The sequence below is a fragment of the Anguilla rostrata genome, chromosome 14 (genome assembly GCF_018555375.3).
Source record: "Anguilla rostrata isolate EN2019 chromosome 14, ASM1855537v3, whole genome shotgun sequence".
NCBI classification, from domain to species: Eukaryota; Metazoa; Chordata; class Actinopteri; order Anguilliformes; family Anguillidae; genus Anguilla; species Anguilla rostrata.
The window spans coordinates 32,761,478-32,788,225 of NC_057946.1; the positions used below are offsets into that span (position 1 = coordinate 32,761,478).

General features: G+C 44.1%; 1 protein-coding gene across 1 annotated transcript in view; it reads left to right on the forward strand.

The window, feature by feature from the left end:
• The window catches only part of LOC135239196 (3',5'-cyclic-AMP phosphodiesterase 4D-like), a 308,165-nt gene that overhangs the window by 80,947 nt on the left and 200,470 nt on the right, over window positions 1–26,748 (forward strand). The window contains exon 3 of the mRNA XM_064307709.1: window positions 26,369–26,592. Within this exon, the coding sequence (XP_064163779.1) occupies window positions 26,369–26,592 (224 nt within the window). The remainder of the gene's footprint in view (window positions 1–26,368; window positions 26,593–26,748) is intronic.

Sequence of the window (26,748 nt, forward strand, 5' to 3'; positions counted from 1 at the left end):
TTTTTTTACTTCAGTCCATGTTCCAAATTTGGAAGAGTTCCAGGTTTTACTCAGTGCAGTTATCCAGCTAACTCAGTCATCCATCTTCGTGAAGCAGGGCCCTTGGTTGTGTTCAAATGGTGTGGTTGCGGTTTGGCCTCAAAGAGTCTCAAGGAGAGTACAGCCAGGTGCAGGTAATCACCTCCTCAGTCCACATCTGAGCTAGTGGTAACATAAAAGTGTGCTCCTGTTATTGCATTCCTCTGAACCTCTCTGTCATCGTTAATCATCGTCATTAAAGTTTTGTGTGAAAGTTTTGTTTGATGTCCCGGAGCTTTGATCATCATAGGTATTTATAGCGTGTGCCTGGTGAGGGTGTTTGACTGCCCCTCTCCTCACCGATTGTAACGGAATGTTTGTTTTATTGGGCATATCGAAATACATGACTATCATTCTCACGGACAAAAAGCATAACTGGCATCTGGAAGCTACTTTGCGAAAGCCTTAGATTCAAACTGGCGTGGAGTTGGCTATATTAATAAAGCCAGAAAAGTTTACTTTTGACACGTTTTGTTGCCAATAACAGGATAAGGGCAAGAGTTGAAAAGGAAAGCTGCAGTAGATCACCGCTCTTCTGGAAGTATCCGGGTCCGTTATTTTTCAGAGGCTTGGCACGTCTAGCCTCAGTTTTTTTTTTTTTTTTTTTTGAAAAATGTTCAAAAAAACTTTAGCGGCCTTGTACAGCAGAAAGCGCCAATTTAAATACCCCCCGAGGGAGCCATTTTGCAGAGACATTCAAGGATTCAGCTGTTCTGGTCGATGGATGTGGTTATCTGAGGGCTGGGCTAGTGCAGTACGCTCACCCTAGAAAAAAAGCAGCCATCATTTTTTTTTTCTTAGAAAATTTATGATGAAGCTGCAAGGCTCTTCCTACTTTATCGCAGAAAGTAAAAAAAAAAAAAAAAAAAAAAAATTTTGCCCCTTGTCAGCAAGTCAGCGAGTCTGAGTCTCGAGGGTGATGCCCTTTGAGCGAGTGTCTGTAGTTTGCTGCCTCGCCCTGACAGTGCATTTTCATTAATTAATCAATGCTCCCTTTCAACTGCTGCATTTAATGGCCAGCTTATTAATGCTTTTATTTGTCAGATGCCCTTACCCATACTTGAAAGCACAGCGCATTAGAAAATTAAAATAACAAAACATTTTACAGTGCAATTACCATATGACTTTTAAATCAGCTCCAATACATCTCCACTGTACAGACACAGATATCCCCGAGCTTGAACACCTGTTCTTTCCGGAGTATTCCTTTCTCAGCTACACCACTGAACAGCCCAGTCAGCTATGCTGCCTTTTGTTTGGCTTTGGTCTGGCATGACCTTCATACCAGCAGCTGTGCGTCATTGTTAGAGCTTCACATGTATGTAATCAATGGAAATGTGCCCTCAGTTGATTGTATGGTTTTAGAGACATTGCCACCAATCAGACCTGGGTCGCGTATGTATTTTAAATACCTTACCTCTTTTATGGTTGTGTAATTTGACAGCATCCACAGATTTGAAAAGCATTTGAAAGCATCTATCTCTCATTATATTCATAATTATATACAACAGAGTCACACATATCAAGCTCCATAACATTACGGTGCTATGAGTCTGACCAGGCTGCTCATAACCTTACAGCACTATGAGTCTGACCAGGCTGCTCATATCCTTACAGTACTATGAGTCTGACCAGGCTGCTCATAACCTTACAGTACTATGAGCCTGACCAGGCTGCTCATAACCTTACAGCACTATGAGCCTGACCAGGCTGCTCATAACCTTACAGCACTATGAGCCTGACCAGGCTGCTCATAACCTTACAGCACTATGAGTCTGACCAGGCTGCTCATAACCTTATAGTACTATGAGTCTGACCAGCGTGATACTGTGATGTGCTTTGCCAATAAGCCAGTGGTCAGTTGCGATCTCAAGACAGGATCCTGTATAGAACTGGCAAGTGTAAGTGGCAATTCAAGCCAACAGAACCATTCACCAATAAAAACAACACCCGCTGGAACTTGCTTGTACCAATCGGATTGCAGGAAAACAATCTCACTGTAGCTTGGGAAGCTACAGCATAGACTGGCACTGGGCCAATCAGGAGTCAGAACCAGAGGACACATCCACGCATCCAGTGCCTGACTAAGACGTCCTGCGGCCCCTTATAGGTCACAGATTTGTCATCAGGCAAAGGAGGTCACATGATATAGTGTATGAGGCATGCTTTGCGCTCCTGGTAACCACTTGTCTGAACAAGCTATCAGTACTCTAGCATGCAGTCAGAATGTCACCGTTGTGCATTTCTGTGATTTCCTGTCAGGTGAGGGCACACAATGCCGTCTGCAGTTCTGTGTGTTTGCCCTGTTGCATTCTGTTTACATTACATATTACATTATAGGCATTTAGCTGACGCTCTTATCCAGAGCGACTTACAACAGTTTACTTATGTCCCGCAGCAAACAACATGGAAACCCTGAGCTCCAGAGCACTGGCTTGCAGAGTTATGCATTCTGTGCATTATTGATTCTGAGGTCAAACTGTTTTCCTATTCAACAGCCAGGGTGGGACCCGTGTGATGGTATGCAAAAGCTTTTATTTTGAAATTCAAAGAATTAAAAACAAGGCTCACAATGAGAGAAAATGAGTGAACCAACCACACTCAGAGCCCCTGTGGGAAACAAGTGTGTATTAAACTAGTCTGTGTCATATTTTAATATTAGAATTTTCCTAATATAGATGCATATCTCTAATATTGTATCTAATTACACAGATTTTTAATATTCAGGCATGCATTCTCACTCTAATGTGACAATATTAAAATATTCCTGGATGCCTTGCATTTTCACATATTTGAAATGTATTTCTGCCTTTAAATATTTAACATTTCAGCACATTCCCAAATTTTTTTTTTTGGAGAATGAGCTGATTTTGAATGGTCTGCAGTCTCCTTCTGCAATGCCCGTTTCCTGTAATAATTAATGATGGTGTTGGATATTAAATTAAGTTGGTTGAGTAGTTACAGTAGTTCCAGGTCTGCGTGTTACCAATGTCCTTCTGGGTATAACGGGTTCCAGCTCGGGTTCTGTGCGTACAGCTCATAAGATGCAGGGTGGCAGTCGAGATCCCTTCGACCTTCAGCCCGTGGGCTTGCTTCACTGTTTATCGATGCTTTCGTGTGACTGGGAGGGAGTGAGGAATACAGCAATGGAAGTGGAGCTCAGCCTCCAGCAGTGCGGGATTCTGCTGCTTCATTAATGTTGTCAGGCGCGTGCTGTATCCCTCCTCACACCATTCCCCATACCCTCAGAAGGCAAGATCAGTATCAGTCATTGCTAAATGCTAGTGAGCACCTCATGTTGAAGCAGTTCTTTCCTACGGGAGGGGGGCGATGAGTGGGTGGGTTAATGCCAGATCCACAGAGCATGAGCGGCTGCCCAGTAGAGTCACATGACTCTGACATTATCTATAGGTCACAGCTGGATAGTCACTCAACCTGGACCCAGTCAAGCATTCATGGGATATTCAGGAATTATACCTGAGGTTGCGTTTTCCACTTCTGTAGGTTAAGCAGGAGCTGCTTGACATTCCTCGCGGGGGTCGTTCTCCTCCGGCAGAATTCCAGTGCGCTGTATTCTGGCTGTACCTTTCCGCAGGTGGGGGCCCAACACTGTGTTCAGTGACTTCACATGTGGCATGCCATTCGTCAGTGCGTTACCTGTGCATGGGGATTATTTACTTTTTATTTTACAAAGGAGGTTCAATTAAAACTCTGCTGTCATTTGTAGTGATGGCCTGGGGAATCAAAGTGGGCGGGAGTGCAAGGGGTTGCGAGCCAATCAGATGCAGGAGGTGATCAGGTGGTCAGACACAAAGAGTCAATTTTTACTGGGAATTTTTCAAGGAGACCAGGGGGTTAAGGGCCGATACCTCCTACTGCACAGTGTCCCCATCACTGTGCTGGGGCTTTGGGCTTCTACACGGTTCAGAGAAGTGGTAACCAACCCTATTCCTGGAGATTAACCATCCTGTAGGTTTTCATTTCAACCCTAATTTGGCCCACCCGACTCTACTAATTAGCAGCTCAACAAGAACCCTAGCTGCTGAATGAGGTGTGCTTTGTTAGGGCTGCAGTGAAAACCTACAGGAACGGTAGATCTCCAGGCGTACTGTTGGCTACCACTGGTCCAGAGGGAAGACGAGCACCCCCTACTGGCCTACCAACATCTCTAGCAGCAGCAGCGGTTCTTACAGATCCTCTCTTATCCTAAGTGCGAGCTAAGCGCAGCACAGTTTAGCTTCCGGATGTTGACCTGATATGGCGCGGGGTGGTTTGTCTGCGGGCGAACCTCAGCGGTTAGTCGAACTCCCAGCAAGAGACCATGACCTCACTCTCTGGCAACAGAGCTGCTGCTGTGTGCTTGGCTAGAAGGCAAAAATATGCTGTTAAATGCTGCAGCAGAGAATACACTTTTAAAACGAATGCAATTCCACACCACCGTGCTACGTCTTTTAAATGTTTGCATGTCCATATCCAAGAACACTGAAATATCAACATTAGGGGCCCCCCGCTGTGCGTGAATTATCTTACGGGGAAGACACGATTTTAGAAGCTGTACTACTACTGTTCCCCTCCTTTTATTTAAACATGCCTTGAGCTACATGTGCCATTTTCTGTGTATATCACAGTCCTAGTAGGCTAAGGGTGTTAGGCAGTGTACCTTATCGGACCTGTGTTTTGTAGCTGTTCCAATTATCTTTGGTAGGCACTTATTGTACGTCGCATAGGATAAAAACGTTTGCCAAATAAATGTAATATAATGTAACGCAGTGCTCTGCCCAGTAGTCTCATTGCCAGTCTTTCCTGGTTTTTTTTGCCTGTAAACAGTAGTCTGGGGCTCATAGTTCTGCATAGCGTTCCATATCTCTGTCTGTTGGGCTGTCTGGAAATGTACTATTAAATTTTTTTTTAAATGGTAGTGTATCATTTAAATAAATTCTTTGTCTGCCATCTTCAGTAATATATTGTTTTGTAAAAGGGAAATTATTTAAGCAAATATAGCCTGACTCTCTTCGCTGAACGTCCATGCACCGACTCAAAATCCAATTTGATCTCATCAGAGATTCATGAATGAATTCAGTACGGGTACAGTCAAAGCAAACAAATAGTTTCCTCTTTCCCTAGTTAACTTTGTTCTCATGCACACACTGTGGAAGATCGGAAACGTGGGCTGAAATGGAGCGGATTGCAATGCACACACACGACCGAAACCCAGAGGGAACGGGTCACCTGCTCCTGTTAAGATTTCGTCTGGAAAAATATTTATCCACTTTGTGAAACTATTGACTTTCTTTTTTTTGTTCTCTCCGCGGTGTGGAATGGCTTCATCTAAACAACAATGGCCGCCTGCACACAGATCAGTTTCACAGTCACACACCTTTCTTTATTCTCCCCCCCCAGGGTTGATGGAACACCAGAATCCCAATTCCAAAAAGCCTCACCTGTACTGCTGTTGTTCCTCTAGACCCCCCCTTCTGTCCTCTTGCACTTTTCTCTTTCTCCACTGCACGCTTAGCAACCCCCCCCCCCCCCAGGTCAGGAAGGGTTAAAAAAAGAAAGCGTGCAGTGAGTCATGCCAGAGGCAGCAGGCGAGGAAGCCGTGATTTGCAGAAAGGTCTTCCTCCGGTGAGCAGGCGTGGCTCAATGCAGATTAAGGACCATCGCTGCGTCTGTGACTGGCCCTTCTTTTTTTCTGGAGCTTTCCTCTTTGGAATTTATGCATTCTTTTTTTTACGATTCCAGAACATGGAATATTGGATTTTTGAATTGCAAATGACCTATGGATGACCGCCGCTTATATATTGTGTAAAATGCTGCAGAAAATATAAAGAGAGATGTAAGAGATATTTTTTAATAAATGTATAAAATAGTAATTTCCACAGCTTTCTATTTATCCTTAAGCTGAAAGCGCACTTTTAAGATAATGTAGTGTACATTACATTGCACTTTATCCTTTACCACTGAGAGCCATAGTCACCTGTGTAATCACCTTCTATGGTACTGAGGGAAATAAGTTCAATGGCTAACTCCGTCACATTTACTGTATGCAGAAGTGAAACCTGAAGTGTTGATTTTGCTAACAATGTGTATGTTAAATAAATTGCATAAGTAAGTAAATTAGAACACCCGCTGCAAACAAGTCAACAGTAGAGCAGTAGAGTGTTCCCAGATGGAGCTTTCATTTGGTGATTTATGGATGGTGCTGTGTTTCACCATAAGAGCTGTGCTACCATTCAGGTTGCAGCTAATTGGCCTGTTCCCTTTCTGACAAGTCGGACAGTGCAGCACTGCATTTGTGTCTCTGAGAAGGCTAGGGGAGTCTCCAACACTGCAGATGCAGTCCTGGGCCAAATAAGCATTACAGACATTTTAGATGCACAGCATGTTCCAGGAGCTTACTGGCCATTTTAACCCTTTAAAGAGTAGGTTATTTGGAATATTTTTTTTGTTTTTCAAATGTCTAGTGTTCTACAATTCCACTGCTTTCAGTTACCAGTAGTGATTGTTACATCAGCATCAGAATGTTCAGTTAAGAACATTCTAACCATGTATTTGTGATTTTTATACCTCAGATGATTTAACGATTCTGCTAGCCTATTCTTGACCTGTTTTTGGATCAAAATTCTTCTTTCATGTGATTGCTGATATTAGCATGTTTTTGTTTAAAAATTTAAATTTCAACGGCAAAGGTAAAGCGCATCAAATTTGTGTTTGACCGGACCGACGTGTCTGGGGGGTGGCCAGCGCAGTCAGATCCAGGAAGCTAAGAGTGGCTTTGTGTGAACTGAGACCTGAAATTCACTATAGGATTATTTTCCCTGTAAAGTAACTGCAGTGTTTTCACACCTCCACATGAAGCCAATGAGCTGTGATGATGAAGAGGAAGAGGAAGACGCTATGACCCTACGACCCTACGCTGCTACGCACAGTGAGCAGCGGGCACGCGTGCCGGGACGCTTCCTCTATCCCAACTGCTCATAGCGATAATCGTCATGGCGAGGGTTGCTCCAGTGTTTGTTGTGTTGCCTGCATCAGTTGTCATGTGCTTTGTCCAGCCTCTGGCGCGGTTTATTAGCATTGCTAGCCAACAAAGCCACCGCATGTTAGACACCGTAGTGTTCCTGTCGTGCTCTATAATTACAGTTCTCTGCGCGCACATACAGGTACATACAATTAATGTCATTTTGTTGTCTTTGAATAAATTAGTTCATGATAAACAGGGCATGTTTTTGAAGTTTAGCTTTGTTGTTTTTTCTCCTTCGCATACGATACGATGCGATACAATAGCGTCGTGTTATTGTTACTCTACACAGCTTGTCGTACAGCAGCGCTGGCCTCCCGCAGTGTCAGAACGCAGTGAAAGTGCTCTCCGAGGCTACCTGTGCGGTCCTCCGCCGGGGCTCAGTATTAAACAGGAAATGTCAGCTCGCGTAAATGATTGGGCTAACTGCAGGATTAAGAGCCCTGGAGCAGATGGGGGCCCAGCTTTGCGCGTCCCCCGGGATGGGGAGCTGGCTGGCTGGCTGGCAGCCTGAAGCATCCCCCCCTTGCCTGTGTGTGTGTGTGTGTGTGTGTGTGGAGCTTTGGCCCCCTGGAGGTCTTCCTTGGCAGGCGGGTGGCGGGGGGGGTTGGGCACAGTGGGGTCTTCCTGGGGGGGCCGCATTAGGGCTTGGCGGTGGTGCGCTTGGCCTTTCCTTCCACGCGGCTCTCTTGCGCCGTGGGCCACTGAGCTGGGGGCCCAGTTTCGATGGAGCCGGTTCCCTTGTGACAGTCCTCTGTAGCAGGCAAGCAAGCGAGCGAGCAGGGCAGCATGTTGCGCGATACAGCTAGGGGCCTGTTCCGTTTCAATTCTGTCAGCTGAGAAAATTAACTGAAATTAAACTGAAATTCAGGTAATTACGAAAGAATCTACTGACAATTACATAGAAAGATGGTGGCAGTTTTCACTTCAGGAATCTCCTGTGCTTGCCTGCTGAATTTACTGAATTAACTGGTTTTTCCTTTGTTGTTAATAGCTGAAAGTAGCTTGTTTTTTGTTGTTGTTGTTGTTCATATTGTGTTTAAAAAAAACCTGCTGTCTTCCAAAGTGCTTCTCATCACCAGAGAGGTCAAGCAGCAGTGTGAGAGGAGCACTGGAGGCTGATTTGATTTCAGGATATCTGCCGTTTGGAATCAGCTGTACATGTGCGTTGTGAGAAGTGACCTCTCGTACAGCATGGTGCGTAACATAAGAGCTACCATGTGCAACAGCCCACAGGCACAACAGCTAACCCAAGACCTGGATTTTTTGACTCTTTAGATGCTGTTAAGATTTGAAAACGTTTCTGCGGACCCCTAGAAAATTTTAGTGAAAAATGTCAATCATACAAGAGGAGAACTAAATCTTGCTAAAAATGAATGATTTCTGTTAGAGAATGTTAAAGTAAAGCTGTGAAAAAGTATTTGCTTTTTTTATTGCTCCTGATTTCCTCTATCATCGCATATTTGTCACACTGAGTGGTTTCCGATCTTTAAACAAAGTGTATTATTAGACAAAGGGAAACTGCGTGAATACAAAACACATTTTTTAAATTATTTCATTTATTTAATGATAAAAGTTGACAAGAAACTCTAAAATTGAGAGACAGCAGCATTCTAGTAATCACAATAAATGTGAGCCTTGATTAAATGTCATAAAAACCATGTTTCAAGTATCATTTCAAAGGTTCTTGTCCAGCTTCCAACTACAGTGACAAACCTCCGGGTCAATCTGACCTATTTTCTAATTTAAAAAAAGAAACATTTTTTATTCAGTTATCTGTGGACTGACTTATCTCTTTGATGATAATGATTCCTCATAAGAATTTCTCTTTAGAAAGCCGCACAAATCTGATGAAATTCTATAAAAGGGTTCTCTAATGGTTAATCAAGGGACCCAGATGCCTCTTTCCAGGCCTGGAATCGTGACTGTTTGGGACGTCATTGATTCCAGGCGACCATGGGAGGATCAAAGACCCGGCGGAGTGCTCCCAGCTTTGTGTCCTGGGACTCCGCCCGTTTGTGAAGAGGAGAGGGGTGTTCGGGGAACCGCTCGGAGCTTCTCTCTTCGTGTTGTCGCAGAGAACATCGCACATGTCTCTGTAGGCTGAAGTATTCCTTGAACTAGTTGAGGGGGCTAAGAATAACCCTCCAGTGTTTTACGCTGTGGCTGTTCGCATGAGAAGGATACAACTGCAGCCCGTGTGTCCTGGAAGTTTCTGTACGGGGGTGTTCTTTATATACAGGGACATGCTCCTTCGTGCTTGTTTTTGGTAGCATCCTCTTCGGGGGGTGGGGGGTATGGGGCAACACCACACACACACATGGGGCTCACGCATGAACGTGTCTGCGGCTACAGTTAATTAGACGTTCCAAAATTAGGGTGGGAATTGGACATATTCAGTCCTCCACTGGGCACCAAATTTATATTTAAATTAATATTTCTGGTTACATTTTTAAATCTTCATGAAAAATTGATTTTGTCCTTTTGTGTCAGTGTGGGGAATTGAATCATGAATTTCTGCTATTATTATTTTTATTTATTTAAGAAGATGCATTAATGCCGATGGAAAAAAAAAACTAACCGTTAAAGTTTTAACATTCATTTTTCCATCTGGTAAAATAAGCATTTCCTGGAGCCTGGCCTTATGAGTCTCATTTCTTAGAGAGAGTGCAGCTTTTCTGTATCGCACTCATGGGCGATTGGGTAGCGTGCTGCCTGGCTTTGCCCGCTGGTCCTGACCCCTTTTTCATTTGAGTCCCGCGTAGAATGCCACCTGGAAATTTAGAATGTGGTCACGATGTAGCCCCTGACCTCAGGAATTCAATTTTCACATTCATCATCAGCGTAATAGAAGGCTTCTAACTAAGAAGTAAGCCCTTCCTGGTGACACGGGTGCATTCGAGGACTTGAATAGCCCGGCCGGTATGACTTTGTCGTGAGGCTATGCTGTTAGCCTTGTGCGCCCGGTATGAAGCTCCATAACGCATGCATTGGCGCATGCATGGCGGCAGTGTAGCGTAATGGCTAAAGTGTTGGCCTTGTAACCTAAAGGTCGTATGTTCAATTCCCTGGTAGGACACTGCAAGATATTTCTTCAGTATATATGGATGTATAATTGGATGCAATGTAAATGCTATTTAATAAGTTGTGTAAGTCGCTCAGGATAAGGGCGTCTGCTAAATGCCTGTAATGTAATGCACTAGCATTCATGACTGATTATTATAACTGACTTATGGTGTACAACTGGTGTGCAACATTTCAGGTGTGCAACTGAAAATGGCATATTTCCTTGCTCATTGTCATCGTGCTATGTGTCAGAACATCGTGCTATGTGCTGTTAAAGTGCTGATGGTCAGCTATAAAGGCAAAGGCATGATCTTATGCTCACTGTGTGAAATGGACATACGTGTACATACAGCCTCACATAGTTTGGGTTCTGTCCTTTGCAAGAAGCAAAATCATTTGGTTGACATGACAAGCAACATCAATTGCTGTTAGTCATGAGGGGTTTGAATCAAGATGACAAAATCATCTTGTTGTTAGTCATTGGTCTTGTGGGAAATGTTCACTTCTGTGGCCTGTAATTATGAAGACGTTTCTCCTTTTATGCTTAGAATGAATGCGATTGGGGAGCCAGCAGCGTCTTATAGAGCTTATGCAACTTAATTTGCAACTTAAACTATTTTGTTTTGAATTGCTCTGCCAAGTTCCGTTAAATTGTACTTCTGAAATGTGGCAAAACAAAACAAACAGCATTTTTCCCCCCCTGTCAATAATGGAATAGGTCACAGAAGGTTAGAGAAATCATCAGCGGAATATCCTGCTCGGCAGGGACGATCTCGAGCGAATAGATTTGCGTAACTGAATTTTTCATTAAGCCGTGTCAGGAAGACGACTTTTCAGCCCCGAATCCAATTTTCCTCAAGCGAAATGTTACGCCGTGGGGATGTGAAAGGAAATCAAAGAAAACGGCTTTTGGGAGAAGTGCTCTGGGTGCGAGAGAGGGTACTCGTTGCCGATTGAGGCGTTGACTTCATCTACAGTAGGAAAGAAAGGGCGAGGTCAGCGTTGTCCGTGAGACACGCTACGGCGTCACGCGCGGGAGGAGTTATGATGTCAGCTGCGTAGAGAGAACGGGCGGCCTGCCTGCGCGTTGCCCTAAAAATTATGAGGGGCTGGTGCCTGGGTGTAAAGGATCGCCCTGTGGGCGGGTCTGCCCCACTCAGAGCCTGGGGATGACCTTGATGGGCACCGAAACCTGGGAGCTGGGCAGCCTGGCACAAGCCTGACACTAGCCTGGCACTAGCATGGCACTAGACTGGCACTAGCCTGGCACAAGCCTGACACTAGCCTGGCACTAGCATGGCACTAGACTGCACTAACCTGGCACTCTTTATTTATTTAACCTTTATGTAACCAGGTAAAAGTGATTGAGAACAAATTCTCATTTACAACACTGACCTGGCACTAGCCTGACACTAGCCTGGCACTAGTGGCACGTTCGGCAGGAGCTGCAGCCGCATGCAAGTGCACGATCGCTCACCCCACCTCACCCAGGTTTATTGGAGGAAAATGCTGTCCTGTCAACGAGACGTCGTCCAGAGTTTGGACTATCACTTTGTCTTTTCCAGAAAATAGTCCTACCCCCCCCCCCCCCCACACACATACACACCAATGCCAAACATTTTACATTGCCAAGTACCTAAGTACATTGCCAAGTACCTAACACCGCCCCCCCAGCCCTCCCCCCATGATGACACATGGTCCCAGCCTAATGAACCCTCCTGAACCTGGCCAACATTACTGGCAGTTACAGCATATTATAGCCACAGCTGGTAGAAAATTCAGCCCTGGACTGTGGGGCTCTCCATAGACTACGACATCAACAGTCTGCATCTGAAACATTCTTTATGAAACATAGATTTTTTTATGTGTGTATTAAGAGTTGAGTTAAACGCATAAGTCAGAATCCAGTCTTTTGTTTTAAATTCGTCCCTGTTTACTGGCAGTGGAGGCTTTACGGTGTCTTATTGTGAAATACTTGTGAAATGCATGGTGAACCCTTGTGCACTTCCCTTTAGAGCAGAAGCATGCTTGCCGGCAGTGGAACGTGCAGGCAGTCCTGCATGCATGCAGGCCTTCAGAAGGGAGAAGAGAGAAGTTGTTTCATCGTCTGGAAGTGTGATATCTTTGAAATTGATATACAGTATATTGTCTGTGCCGCCTTGCCGTGAAAAATAATTCGAATGGAGTAACATTTTCGAAGCCGATGGAGCCCGTGGGAAAATCATCCGAGCGCTTGTTTGGTCAACGTGACTAAGAGAATCCCCTGGAGAGAGGAGAAAATTTGGCATCGCTCTGCGGAGAGACGTGGCGAAGATGCGAGAGGAACTGTTGTAGCGAGGGGAATGGCATCATCCATCAATCAGAAGGCGGGCATACCTTTCTTTGCATCTCTTTTTCTTTTTTTTAATTCTCTCCAGTGAGCAAAATGACAGTGTGTAGTTTGAATGAATAAAGGTGATGTATTTCAGTGCTACCTGCTGCGGAATGTAGAACAACACTCAGCTAATGAAATCCCATGTACGCACAATGTTGTGTAAGCAATGTGGGGGGCGGGGGGCGGGGGGCCAACAAACACTAGGTCAAATGTGCTCTAAAAGCAGATGGTATCTGGCTTTATCTGTTAGATTGAGCCTGGTTCAGCTGAATAATGCTGGGAGATGTGAGATTGAACTGCTGCACCCATTTAAATACTGTGTGGACTGGGAAGGCCTCCGTTAGGTTTAGAGACAGGCCGTGGCACATAGTGTGTAAGGGAGCCAAAAGAATAAAATGGCGCGGAGACGCGGCAGTAGCGTTCTGGTATTTTTGTCGGACAGAAGATAGCTGGCCTTCCAGAGAGTTTTGAGAGCAATAGCTGAGCAGAGCTGTATTGTGAGTTGGAGTAATAGGCAGTCCGTACTCTTCCCGAGGAATAAACAAGTTCAAGGCTGAGTCCATGTTTGTCTCACCTGGCTGTTTCCGGATGTTTGCTCACGCTATGGAAACACTGCAAAGATGAAGCACTTACATTGCGTGCAGCTTTACAATCCTATATTTACCTGAAAGCTTGAAAAATCCAAAGTTGCGCCCGTAGGGTGTAGTGCATTCCCAATCAACACTTGGTGGAAAAGAATCAGAAAAGATGTAGCGTGAGCAATCTTCAGAACTAGAATCGTGTCTCATCGTAAAACTGAGCTTCCTTGGAGAAACAAATGAACAAAGATGAACCGTGTCCGTTTGTGTTGAAGACTCCGCACTGCAAACCACAGCTAGGAGGAGTTTAATAAACTCTACTGAGAAGGACTTGAATCCAAAGCTTGGTGTGCAATTCCGGTCAGTTGATGGGCTAAAGTTTAGATTTAAATTGTAGCCTGGTACTGTAGTTCATTGTTCCTCTGAAAACATTATTAACCAAAATGATGATTATATTAGTTCCAGGTATGTTTTCTATATGTTGATTCTCATATGAATACCTTGAGTATTAAGATTTTTCATTAAAAAATACCTGTTAGATTAATCCGCATTATATTTTGTCCTAGAATTGGAGCAACACTAACATAATGGACATATTGCTGTAATTTGCATTCTGTTTATCTCCAAAAGCAGTCAAGCTGCTTTGTAATGGCACTCAGCTGTTCCCTAGGGAGCTGTGTCACAGGGACACTGATCACCGTTCCCTCCCATTGCACAATGACGAGACTGCAGAGATCACCATTCACTCCTTCTGGAGAATAACACAAGGATGCTAATCGCTGCTCACTCCCATTGGACAATAACAAGAGGGCACAGATCGCCGCTCACTCCCATTGGGCAATAACAAGAGGGCACTGATCACCGCTCACTCCCATTGGGCGATAACAAGAGGGCACAGATCACCGCTCACTCCCATTGGGCGATAACAAGAGGGCACAGATCACTGCTCACTCCCATTGGACAATAACAAGAGGGCACAGATTGCCGCTCACTCCCATTGGGCAATAACAAGAGGGCACAGATCACTGCTCACTCTCATTGGTCAATAACAAGAGGGCACTGATCACCGCTCACTCCCATTGGCCAATAACAAGAGGGCACTGATCACCGCTCACTCCCATTGGCCAATAACAAGAGGGCACTGATCACCGCTCACTCCCATTGGGCAATAACAAGAGGGCACAGATCACTGCTCACTCTCATTGGACAATAACAAGAAGAGATTTAATGAGGTGGGTGGTAACCTTTAGGATAATGATGATGAGAAAGGCCATATTTTTGGTGAACTGAGAGACACGGTAAGCAGGAGGTGGGTACTGTAACGAGACAGGGTTTATTGGCAGGTAATAGACCTCAGCAGATGTGAAGAAGGAATAATGGGCTCTGTGAAATAATTAATGAGTGGCTATGGCTGCGTTCCTCAAGAAGGAGTCCATTTGCATTCCCTTTGCATGCTGGGAAGGGACTCTGGGGAGTTTGTGCTGTCAATTATTGGAAAATAATGCCTGGGCGTGCCAAAGGCATCACCGTATTTCACTTCATCATGGCGTGTCATCGTATGGCTGTAAATCTCATAATCACGTAATCACATTCCTCTTTATGTCGCGTTATTACAGCAGATGCTTGACCTCTGAGCTATGAATGAATGCGGACAATCTTTGGGAAAGGTTGCCATTCATCTGGAAAGACTATAACATGAGAAATGTGATAGATTTGTCAGTGATATTTAACAGCAGTCCTGGAGTTCAGACGCGCTCACACACACACACACGTACCACACACACACACCACAGACATACAGCACACACACACAGACACACACACACACATATGAAAGCCTGTGCATGTGCACACATCACCGATGCTCTCCATGGAAGTGACAGGCTCTGCTGAACTAGTGACTGGTGCATGCTGGGATAGTGGTGGGGTCACGCAGGAGCTTGCTCGCTGTCGCTGTATCCTTGAGCTCAGACCCTCACCTTTCCATTTACGCAGTTCTCTTTATGAGTTTTTTTTTTGTATTGTGCCCTGTTTTTATTTTTTTTTATTTTTGTTTCACTTTATTCAGAAAGGTAGAAAGCAGAAAGGAACTTAAAAAGGATGGGGGCAAATTGATGTGTCCCTATCCCCATGCTGTTCGAACAGCAGGGAGTCTGGAATCCTGAAAACATAACATTTTACGTCTTCTCTTATCTTAAATACGAAGACCCTGAGGGAGGAATTCTGTTGGTAGATTGCAATATACCCAGGGAGGATTGGACTTTTATATTTCTGTTTATCTCACCCAGCTCCAAACTAACGTAATTTAAGAACATCCATTTAAACTGGATGCTTTGGACACAAGTACTATTGTGTTTGGAGAAAATCTAAAACATTTAGCACACTAGAGTTAGAATCTGGCCTAAAAATAAACTAAAATAAATCAAATCTGGTGGAGCTGAAGCCCTTCTGCAATTTATCAAAATAATTTTATATCAAAATTATTGTTTGCAATGAGCTGTATTGCATAAATAGTTGACATTGTCATATCAGATAATGTATTCAGTTTACCAGTTCAAAATAAGTCTGCCAATGGGCAAGGAGGCTGCAGAAAATTCTCCTTAGACCTCAAGTTCATAAATTAAGTAAAAAATTGAGATGTTCATAGCCACTATTATACCAATAAAAGATTAAAGGAGTATTTTCTCCTTCTCATTTGCGTATGTTGAAGAATTTAAATGGCCGACAACGAATATCAAACTCTTAAGGTGTTACATTAGTCCACACAAAAAAAGATCTTTATTCAGTAATTTATCCCCCTTTATAACTCAAAGAAAATCGTGTCTAAGGAAGTGCTTTGATGTAACAATTAATTTGGTTGGCAGAGTAAAGCTCTTTAGATCCGAGTGGAGCCCTAGGTTAGGATTATACAGGTAGGGAGCAGTTCTCTGGATCTCAGCTCTCTCCCTTGGGACCAGCTGCTTAAGTGGGATCCAATCCCAGCGAAATAGGAGTTTCTTCTTTCCTAAGAAAGCTTCAGAGATCGGAGTGGAGCGTGCATGAGAATACAGCCCCGCACTACGCGCTCTCTACATTTCTCATCTTTCAGTCTTTTATTTATCCATATATTTTTCTGTTAGCTGTGCGGTGTATTTTTAAAGCCACCTCCCCTTTGAAATTGGGTGTATTAAAGAAGAAAAACATAACAATCAAAATCCAATCAGGGTCCCAGTCTTTGTTGTTTCTCTTTGCTTTTGTATTTATATTGGCTTATGTTGGTGGGAGATCCTGGGCGAGCAGTGGTTATAATGCCTGGAATGGGGCGGGAAATGTGTTTAGATGTTCAGAATGGGGGGGAGATGGTGTTTATAATGCCTGGAATGGGGCGGAATGGTTTGAGATGTTCAGAATGGGGCGGAGATGGTGTTATATGCTGGAAGGGGAATGGTGTTGAGATCGAATGGGGCGGGAGATGGTGTTTATAATGCCTGGAATGGGGCGGGACATGGTGTTTGAGATGTTCAGAATGGGGCGGGAGATGGTGTTTATAATGCATGGAATGGGGCGGGAAATGGTGTTTGAGATGTTTGGAATGGGGCCTTAGATGGTGTTTATGATGTTTGGAATGGGGGGAGATGGTGTTTATGATGTTCGGAATGGGGCGGGAGATGGTATGTAGAAGCTTAAAAAAAGCTTTAAAAATCTACTGTTTTATAAAGCAGCTAATTTGAGGTCTTTGTGGCAAATGGCGTGTATGTTATCTATGGTGTGTTTGTGTGAAACATTAAAAGAAAAATGTCCTGTAGTATATCACGCTGATGTGTTTATTTTTCTTTTCTTTTGTTTAATGCTCCTATGTTTGTGTGGACCCCAGGAAAAGTCACTGTTGCTTATAGTGCTGCTAATGGGATCCAAATAAATATTGAGCTGAACACAGAAGTCATTTTCTCTCAGCAGCTGAGGCATACTGTAACCAAATGAGCTAGCAGAGTTCTCTGAAATTAAAATGCCAAGCTGAGGTATTGCAGTTTGATTAAGGGGTGTAATTCAGAGGTGGAAAAACCTTTTTTTTTTTTTTTTTTTTGCACAAATTTCCCTGTCTCGGTTGTCTAATTGGCTCTATACACAATTAATGGTTCACTCACAGATGAGATCACCGTGAAACGTTATCACATAGGGACACAAGAGCAGTCCTTAGCTGGCATTTTTGAGCTCATCAAGACATTTTGCTAAAGATCATGTAATTTATTGGGCTAATTATACAACAAGGAGCATCAAACCCTCCATGCACTAGAACAGTGCTTTAAAAGCCTCAAGCAGGCCCATTTCTGATGTCTGTGACATTTGTGAGCTCAAACCAAAGTCTTATAATCTTTCTCTACCTGCTGCAGCTTGTGAGACCTGTACGATTTTCCTTTCAAATGTCTCCACGGGTCCCATTTACATCAAAAGCGGTTTTCATTAGCCGGGGGGGTGGGGTGGGGGGGTGGGGGGGGGATCTTGTGTACTGTAGATCAGGCTTCAACCTGCAGTTTAACACTGGCTAAAAATGATCAGATTGAAGGTGACCTCACAAACTGTGACTTCCCCAGAAACCTGTGAGTTTCCACATGCTGTAGAGATGGACGCATGCATGACTGAACATGAGTAACGGTTGTTGGCTGGATTTCCACAGTGGACATTATTCCCAGAGTACAGCTGTGAAATCAGCTGCAAGGAAACGGTCCACCAGGATCCTGGTGTGATTCCTGTCTTCTATTTGAGCTTTGCCTTGCCTTCCACAAAACACTATTGTCAAAATAAGCATGTCAGTTGTCTTAAAAAAACAGTATTGTTTGGGGGAGGGGGCGTAGCTTTTGGGAACCAAAAACCTCTTTCACCCATAAATAAAATATCCAAAATTTGGGAAACAGTGCTCTAAAATGGCTTTATAGTTTTGCTTTTACGGCAACGGTCTGTGAAATAATATTTTATATTTTGATCCAGATTGTACTTTGGTTACAGTACCCTGTTTCTCAGAGAACACCTGAAATATGTTGCCGTTTTAGTAATGAAATGTACCATCTCCTGTCTTCCAGTGACAGAAGCAGTCCAGTATGAATAGCATACCCCGCGCTTTCTGGTGAGGGCCTTCGCCCGCAGTCTGCGAATGAGGGAGTTAAAGAAACATGGCGGCCGTCAATTACACAGCCATTTCTGCGACTGACTGTAATCTTCCCCGTATACGAAGTCATTTCTGTTTATTGAGTGCAGAGCGGAGCGGAGTGCGGTCCATTGAGATATAACGCCGTCTGATAGTGTCTTCTCCCGGCACTGAGATTGCATTGAAAACGCGCAATGAGAAACGTAGACTGTAATGAAAGAAACATAATGAAAGGCTTTTTCAAAAAATCATCATAAAAAGAATATTAGGAGGTCTCCCCATTTATCGGAGTCTAACTGAAGCTGGTTTGTTTGTGATGTGTGTGTGTGTGTGTGTACGTGCATGTGTGTGCGTGCGTGTGTGTGTGTATGTATAAGTGCTTTGCGTGTGTGTGCGTGTGCGTGTGTGAGTGCTTTGCGTATGTGTGTGTGTATGTGTGAGTGTGTGTGCGTGTGTGTGTGTGTGAGTGCTTGTGTGTGTGCGCGTGTGCGTGTGTGTGTATGTGTGAGTGCTTTGCGTGTGTGTATGTGTGAGTGTGTGTGCGTGTGTGTGTGATTGCTTGTGTGTGTATGTGTGAGTGCTTGTGTGTGTGCGGGTATGTGTGTGCGTGTGTGTATGTGTGAGTGCTTGTGTGTGTGCGAGTGTGTATGTGTGAGTGCTTGTGTGTGTGTGTGTGTGTGGCGTGTGTGTATGTGTGAGTGCTTGTGTGTGTGTGTGTGTGCGTGTGTATATGTGTGAGTGCTTGTGTGTGTGTGTGTGTGTGTGTGAGTGCTTGCGTGTGTGTGTGTGTGTGAGCACCTGCTTGTATGTGTGTGTGCGTGTGTATGTGTGAGTGCGTGCGTGTGTGTGTGTGCGTGTGTGTATGTGTGAGTGCGTGTGTGTATGTGTGCGTGCGTGTTTGTGTGCGTGTGTGTATGTGTGAGTGCTGTGCGTGTGTGTGTGTATGTGTGAGTGCTTGTGTGTGTGCGTGTGTGTATGTGTGAGTGCTTGTGTGTGTGTGTGTGTGTATGTGTGAGTGCTTGTGTGTGTCCTCTCCCCTGGCGTGAACTCTGCTATCCTGTGATAACTTGGCTGCGTCCCGTCGTGCCGTTTCTGTGCTACCATCACCCAGCCGGACTCAGTGTCGGTGTTTTATCTGCTTCAATTATTCCTTTGCCTTCCTTTCTGCTCGGTAGCTGTTTTATGACTCGAATGCTGATTCAAATGAGCACTGAATCACGGCACTTCAAACTCTCCGCTTGCTTGTGTTCTGAAGGCGGTCCGATGCCAGGCCAGATTTACTCTCGTGATGCTGTTTGATTGTGGTCTGCTCCCATGGTGGGTTAGACCTGTGCTGGGTGATGGCTCTCTAATAACTTTCTTTTTCCTCTGATGTCATCTTCAGTAGTGCTTATCTCTTTACAAAACTCACCTGCACCTGCAGCAGCAGTGCTGTTCTCTTACAAAACTCAACTGAGCAGATATGGCTACTCTCTACACTCAGTCTGAAAGTGCAGCATAGCTTTCTGGTTCAAACAGAAGAAGGACAGAACTGGGTGAGTGAGACAGAGCACTCTGTGTACCTTTCGGCAGCCTAAAATAATCACTTACTTTGGGTGAACTTTTCATAAACATAACTTTAAACCAGGGTCATCTGTCTTTCCTGTCTTCAAGCTGCATTTGCTGATGATTTGATGTAGAACTATGTTCCCCTCAGTGTGCTAACACAAGCAAACACACACACACACACTCACACCACACACACACAATACACACACACATATACACATACTCTTACACGATCACACACACACACACACACACACACACACACAGCTACACATACACAGACACACACATGCACACACACACACAAACACACACACACACACACATACACATACACTTACATGGTCACACACATGCGCACACACAGCTACAGACACACAGACACACACACACACACACTCATACACTCATACTCATACATGGTCACACACATGGACATACAGACAGTGACACACACACACACACGTACGTACACACACACACACACACACACACACACTTTCCTGCTGCTTTGAAGTGCTTTGAAGTTGCAGGACCCTAACCTGATCACCATTTCCTTTCAAGCAAACCATCAGGACATTTTTCTCTCAGATTCATTTCCTGTGTGTATTGGTACAGATTTGCTCTAGCTGGGAAATAAGCCATAAGTAATTTTAACGTAATGTAACGTAACGTAACATAAGATAACATAATGATGAGAACAGGCCATTCAGCCCAAACAATGCTGCACTGCCTAGCTTTTACTGAAGATGTGCATCATATCCAATAAACGTCTTGCCAGAGAAACTGTGGTTGTTTTGGCAATTGTGGTTCAGTAAAGGAGCCAACATTGCATCAACAATGGGGCCAAAACACATGAACTGCCATTTTCAGTTTGGAACAACAAATTGTTTTTTTTTTTCGTTGCTTGCTTCACTGTTGTTACAAGGAGCACAGATGGCATTATTTGATCTTAAATGGAGGAACATTAAGTAGAATTTGTACAAGTGAACAGCTCTTGAAACAGCTGAATGAACAGCAATGTGAGTGAGAAGTGCTTCTGTTGCTGATAGCAGATTCACTGACTCAGAGAATCACTATAAACAAACTATTCTACCCTTACTTCCTATATTGTTAACCGGCTAGCTGAGTAACTTAAAACAGTAGCCAAACACCTTTGCTAACTGTAGCCGAGCATGCCATTAAACTCATAAGGGAAATGTATGATATCCTTTCCAAAATGCAACCACAATATCAATTCCACAAATAAACACAAAACAACAACAAAAAGATCCTGTTTTGCATACAACCAGACCTGTGTTTCTTTGCCCTGTCTCTATCGGTTGTATAAGTTTTAATTAGCAGCTAACATTAGCAGTTTTGAACACAATAATGCAACACTCATAAAAAAGCTTTAGCTTGATTTTGCACTAAACATACGATAAAAGTACCAAATAACAAGTTGAGAAGTTAATAAAAAGTACTTGCATAGCTTAAATGTCTGTTTTCAAAATTCACTTGAGCAACTGAATTTGTTTATCCTTGCAAAATTATGTTTAGTGGATTAGATTTGATCAAAATATGTGTAGCCAGATACAAGTAGCCTTGATTGGTCACTTTCAGAAATGCATCTTAATGTATTATTAATTTGTGTGCATGTGTGTGTGTGTGTGTGTGCGTGTGTCTATGCGTGTGTGCATATTTGTGTGTACGATTAAAGAGTTTAAGCCATTTCTAGCACCATGGTTGTGCTTTGAATCAGCTGTTTGCATAGGTCCTTAGTGCTCAACATGAGTTGTTGCCTGCCAAGGATTTCTGAAAGGGTCTGCCCTCTTATCTTTCTTGGTTTTTGCTTCCTGTTTGAGCACATTTTCTAACCTCTAAATGTCAATAAATGTAGGCTTCAAAAGCCCAAACTCGCATCACAAAGACCTTATGATACTTTGTTCGCAGGGAAAGATTGCTTCTGTCAGGAGTGCACTTCCTCATTAAGCTCTGGAGTCTCTCTTCTTGAGGACTAATCTCACGCTCGCACACCCAAGGGCCCAAATCTGCCCTGTTTCTTTGAAAGGTGCAGTGCTAGATTTCTCTATTTCAGATAGCTACAAGTTAAAAGCTAAAGTAGAAAAAAATCCTGTTTTTGAATGGAATGTGTCCTCTCCCAGTCCCTATCCCCTTTTGAATGTCACGTCTGAGATAGGTGCTCTTCTTCTGTGGTTCTGTTCTCTCCCATAGAAACTGTCAGTTTTTCAGTCCCCTCTTTTTCTCCTGACTATGAAGCCCGATCATATATATTTATATCAGCACTCATTGCTATCGATTCTGCAGAGCGTAGACTAGCATGAGCTCTCCTCCAAAGCGTGAGATGTCAACCGTCACTTCTTATCACGCTGCAGCTCATCACTTGGGCTCCCACAGACTTGAGTCAGAGGAAGACTCTTCATGCGCAGCTCAACAGGTGGGACTTGTCAGCCCCAATTGAGATGATGTCAGCAATGTGATGATGTCATTCCAACCACTGACACTGTCTGGATTCCACGCCAGATTGCAGGGCCCATTTATGCACTAGAGCAGTACCTTCACATATACCAGACCATGGAACCCATCCATGTACTAGGGCAGTGCCTTAACAGATACCAGACCATGGGGCCCATCCACACACTAGAGCAGTACCTTAACAGATACCAGACCATGGGGCCCATCCATGCACTGGGGCAGTGCCTTAACAGATACTTCCCCTTCAGGTCAATCGGGTGCCTGCACAGGCTGTCTTCTGACTGTTGTGTTGTGTGTGTATTTGTGTTTGTGTGTGTGTGTGTGTGTGTGTGTGTGTGTGCATGTGTGCGTGTGTGTGTGTGTGCGCGTATGTGCGTGTGTGAGTCAGAGAGAGAACGAGAGAGCTTAACCTTTGACCTCCTCGTGAGCTCTGGAGGAGAGTGCACGCCTGTCTGTCCTTTCCCTAATTGGCTGAGCAGGCCGCCTTGACGAGCTCAGCTTACAAAATGCCATCAAGTGTTCCAGGTTGGCAGAACTTGGGGGTAAAATGAATATTAAAAACCCTTTAAAATTCTCGCCGCTGTGCTGATGCGTCTGTATCTGGTGTGTAATGTATCCGCCCCAGAAGGCTGGGATTTTAATACATCCTCAGAGCTCATTAGCCATACTGCTATACTCTGTATGGGCTGCGGGCCTCAGGTGGTGGATTCAATTAAATTTAATTCCTCACAGCGTCTCCTCCGGTAGAAAATTAATACTTCCTTAAAGACAAATGAGCCGTGGATCGCGGTGTATTTAACATTTGGGAACTTGGACCGCTGGCTGAAACGTGCATCTTTAACGAGCGCCTGTTTCTTCCTCGTCCGCCAGCTTTGGCGGGCCTGAGGATAGACCTTCAGCTCTATTGCGATATTCAGTGAAACAACAGCACACACGTTCTCTTACTTAAAACACAGCAGCACGCAGTAAATAAAGAAGATTGTTTTGTGTTTACTCAGGTTTCCTTCGTCTCACATAAAATATTGTTTATAGATATAAAACCATTCAGTGAGACAAATATGCAATAATAGAGGAAATCAGTAAGGGGGCAAAAACTTGTACACGCCATTGTAACTATGTTTTCCTGTAGATTTTTTACAATAAACCGTTTAGTATTTTGTATTCCTAACAAAAAACTGCGGATTTGCTTCGTTTTCTTGGGTTGACACATTCATGTGATGACAATGACTGAGTTTCAAGATAATATCACAAAGCAGAAAACATTGCAAGTGTGGAAGCTTAGTTAAATAAAAAAAGTTCTGTTTATTCTTTTATTAGCATTTAACATTTTATGTGTCTGCTGTAGGTGGAAAAGTTCTGTGGGAAATATTTGTGTCTTAAGAGAAGAGGATGTTGATTTGTCTACTTTTCTTTTTTCAAGGTTATTTTCTTATAACGTCAAAATAGAGCTTGGTAACCATCAGATTGTATGGGAGGACAGATCCTTTTTTTCTATTTTTATGCTGCAGAGAAAGTGATGGCTTGCTTGTGCTGCTTTAGAATGGACATGAAGTATGTAGAGTGTTTATTTTCCATGCTGCTTGAATAAATAACTTTTGGTCTCACCGGTCGGATACTCAAAGTGGCTTATTCCACGACACAAGAAAACTGAAAAGAACTGGCCCAAGGAATTGCATAGATGTATTGCCCTATGGTAAAGGGAGATGTTTCACCCTATGGTATAGAGAGGTGTGTTGCCCTATGGTAGAGAGAGATGTGTTGCCCTATGGTAGAGAGAAGCATCACCCTATGGTAGAGAGAGATGTGTTACCCTATGGTCAAGAGAGATGTGTTGCCTTATGCTAGAGAGAGATGTGTTGCCCTGTCGTTGAGAGAGATGTATTTCCCTGTGGTAGAGAGATGTGTGTTGCCCTGTGTTAGAGAGAGATGTGTTGCCCTATGGCAGCGAGAGATTTTCAAAGTTTAAGCAGACAGCCAAAGAGAGACAAATTTAAGGACAAATACGGTTTGAATACAATTGAAACAATTGAATACAATACAGACAATAGATATTTAATATTCTCTGTTAACGCGTACGGGATGATGCAATTCTGTTTATGCGCAATAATAATGCTAGAGGTGTCTGCTTAAACTTTGACAAGCGGCGCAAATACGTTAACCCTGTCGAAATGAGGTGACTATCATACTGTTTTTACTCATTATGTATGTACACTGGACACGGTGAAAAAAAAACTGATGATGCTGATAATGATGATGATCGGCTATAGCTACTAATGCATGAGCGGCATGATAATTGAAACATTATACAAATGTAGGCTGTGTCTTTTATCGAGGCAAAAACTCTGAAAAAGTGCTCAGAGCTTAGCTTCCAGGCATTGGCACCTGAGAGGGTCTGAACACAGGTGTAACCCACATTGGGATTTCCAACTGTAAGGAGAGAGATGTGTCGAGAGAATTTGTCCTTCACTGTCAGTTAAAGGAAAGATTTTTTTTTTCTGAACGAACAGTTTGATGTTTTCTGAACTTGCTAAACTATGTTTGGGTAGAAAAAAATATCTTACTTTTAATTGATAATCAAAATGAAGGACACATTTTGATTGAATTCCAGCCTTATAAGGCTTCCACAATATTAAAATAAAATGACTAATATTAGTAAATATTCAAAATGATGAAACTGAAATAGCAATGGATAATTAAAAAGTGACAACATGCAAGCTTTAGGCTCCGTGCCTATAATCAGTGTTTATATGGCAGAAACAATAACCTTTTTCTTTTACAGCTGTAATTATAACTGGCAGCCGTAATATTACTCTTTCTCAATCTGAATTTTCTTTCCACCTCTTCCATGGATGCCTTAAAGGGGAAACCAACCTAGTGACATCACAACCTAGCTTGTTCCAAGATGGGTGCACCCAAGTGCAGATAGCTGCAAATATCAGTCAATTTCAGGTTTGAATGCAGGGTCATATCTTATGTAGGGTAAAAAGAAAATTCACCAGAGTCATGTTACCGAGTGCTTCACCTCCCCTTTAACGTTTAGCTGTTGCTTATTATTCTGTCTCTGGTTGGATGTATGTTGACATGGTGTCAGTACAGGTCCAGACATATCACATTTGCAGCTGAATTGGATTTATTTTAAAGTTTCTCCAGTCAAAGGACCTGAAGTATGTTTAAGGCACATCCAGTTAAATAGCTCTGCTGGAACGGTTATTAGAGGAGTAGGTGTTTGCTTCAGGAAAAATATTTTCAGTGCTTATATGAAAGAGTGGCTAATGAATGTTTTCTGTTGCAAAAGTGAAGGGCAAAGTGCAGTTGGACTGAAAATAAGCTGTGTGTGTGTGTGTGTGTGTGTGTGTTCAGGGCTCAGCACAGCGGATGTGTGTGTGTTCAGGGCTCTGGTAACTCAGCACAGTGGCTCTGTGTGTGTTCAAGGCTCGGTACAGTGGCTGTGTGTGTGTTCAGGGCTCAGTACAGTGGCTCTGTGTGTTCAGGGCTCAGTACAGTGGCTCTGTGTGTGTTCAGGGCTCAGTACAGTGGCTCTGTGTGTGTTCAGGGCTCAGTACAGTGGCTCTGTGTGTGTTCAGGGTTGACTCTGTGAGTGTACAGGGCTCAACACAGTAGATCTGTGTGTGTTCAGGGCTCAACACAGTGGCTCTTTGTGTGTTCAAGGCTCAGCACAGTGGCTCTGTGTGTGTTCAGGGGTCAACACAGTGGCTCTGTGTGTTCAGGGGTCAACACAGTGGCTCTTTGTGTGTTCAAGGCTCAACACAGTGGCTCAGTGTGTGTTCAGGGGTCAACACAGTGGCTCTGTGTGTGTTCAGGGCTCGACACAGTGGCTCTGTGTGTGTTCAGGGGTGAACACGGTGGCTCTGTGTGTGTTCAGGGCTCTGATGACTCAACACAGTGGCTCTGTGAGTGTTCAGGGCTCTGATGACTCAGCACAGTGGCTCTGTGAGTGTTCAGGACTCAACACAGTGGCTCTGTGTGTGTTCAGGGCTCTGGTGACTCAGCAAGGCATTTCTTGGTCGATGGCGCAGTAAATCATCTACCTGATCGCCATGGAGATAACGATCCTCTCTCCCCTCCCCCCTCCCCCGTGCGCCCAGGTGTCGGACGCCTCCCCGGACTCGCCGGACGCCCTCCCGGGCCCCGGCTCCGAGCCCTTCCAGGTGCGCCGGCTGTCGTCCCGAAACCTCCAGCTGCCCCCCCTGGCCTTCCGGCTGGCCGAGCAGCAGATGGACTGGGACAGGAGGTCCGAAGCGGAGCACCCCTCCCGGCCCACCAGCCTGGCCCTGCGCAGCCCCCCCCTCATCGCCATCACCCAAAGCAGGTGAGCCCGTCGCCCCCCACGCCAGGTTATCAGCGCTGAGAATATCGTGATTGGCTGGCCGTACGGGATGCAAAAGCCGTAATACCAGGACTGAGTCTCTAACACCCTCTAATACAAATACGGAGTCTCCTGGTAAACTGTGTGCACTATGTCACA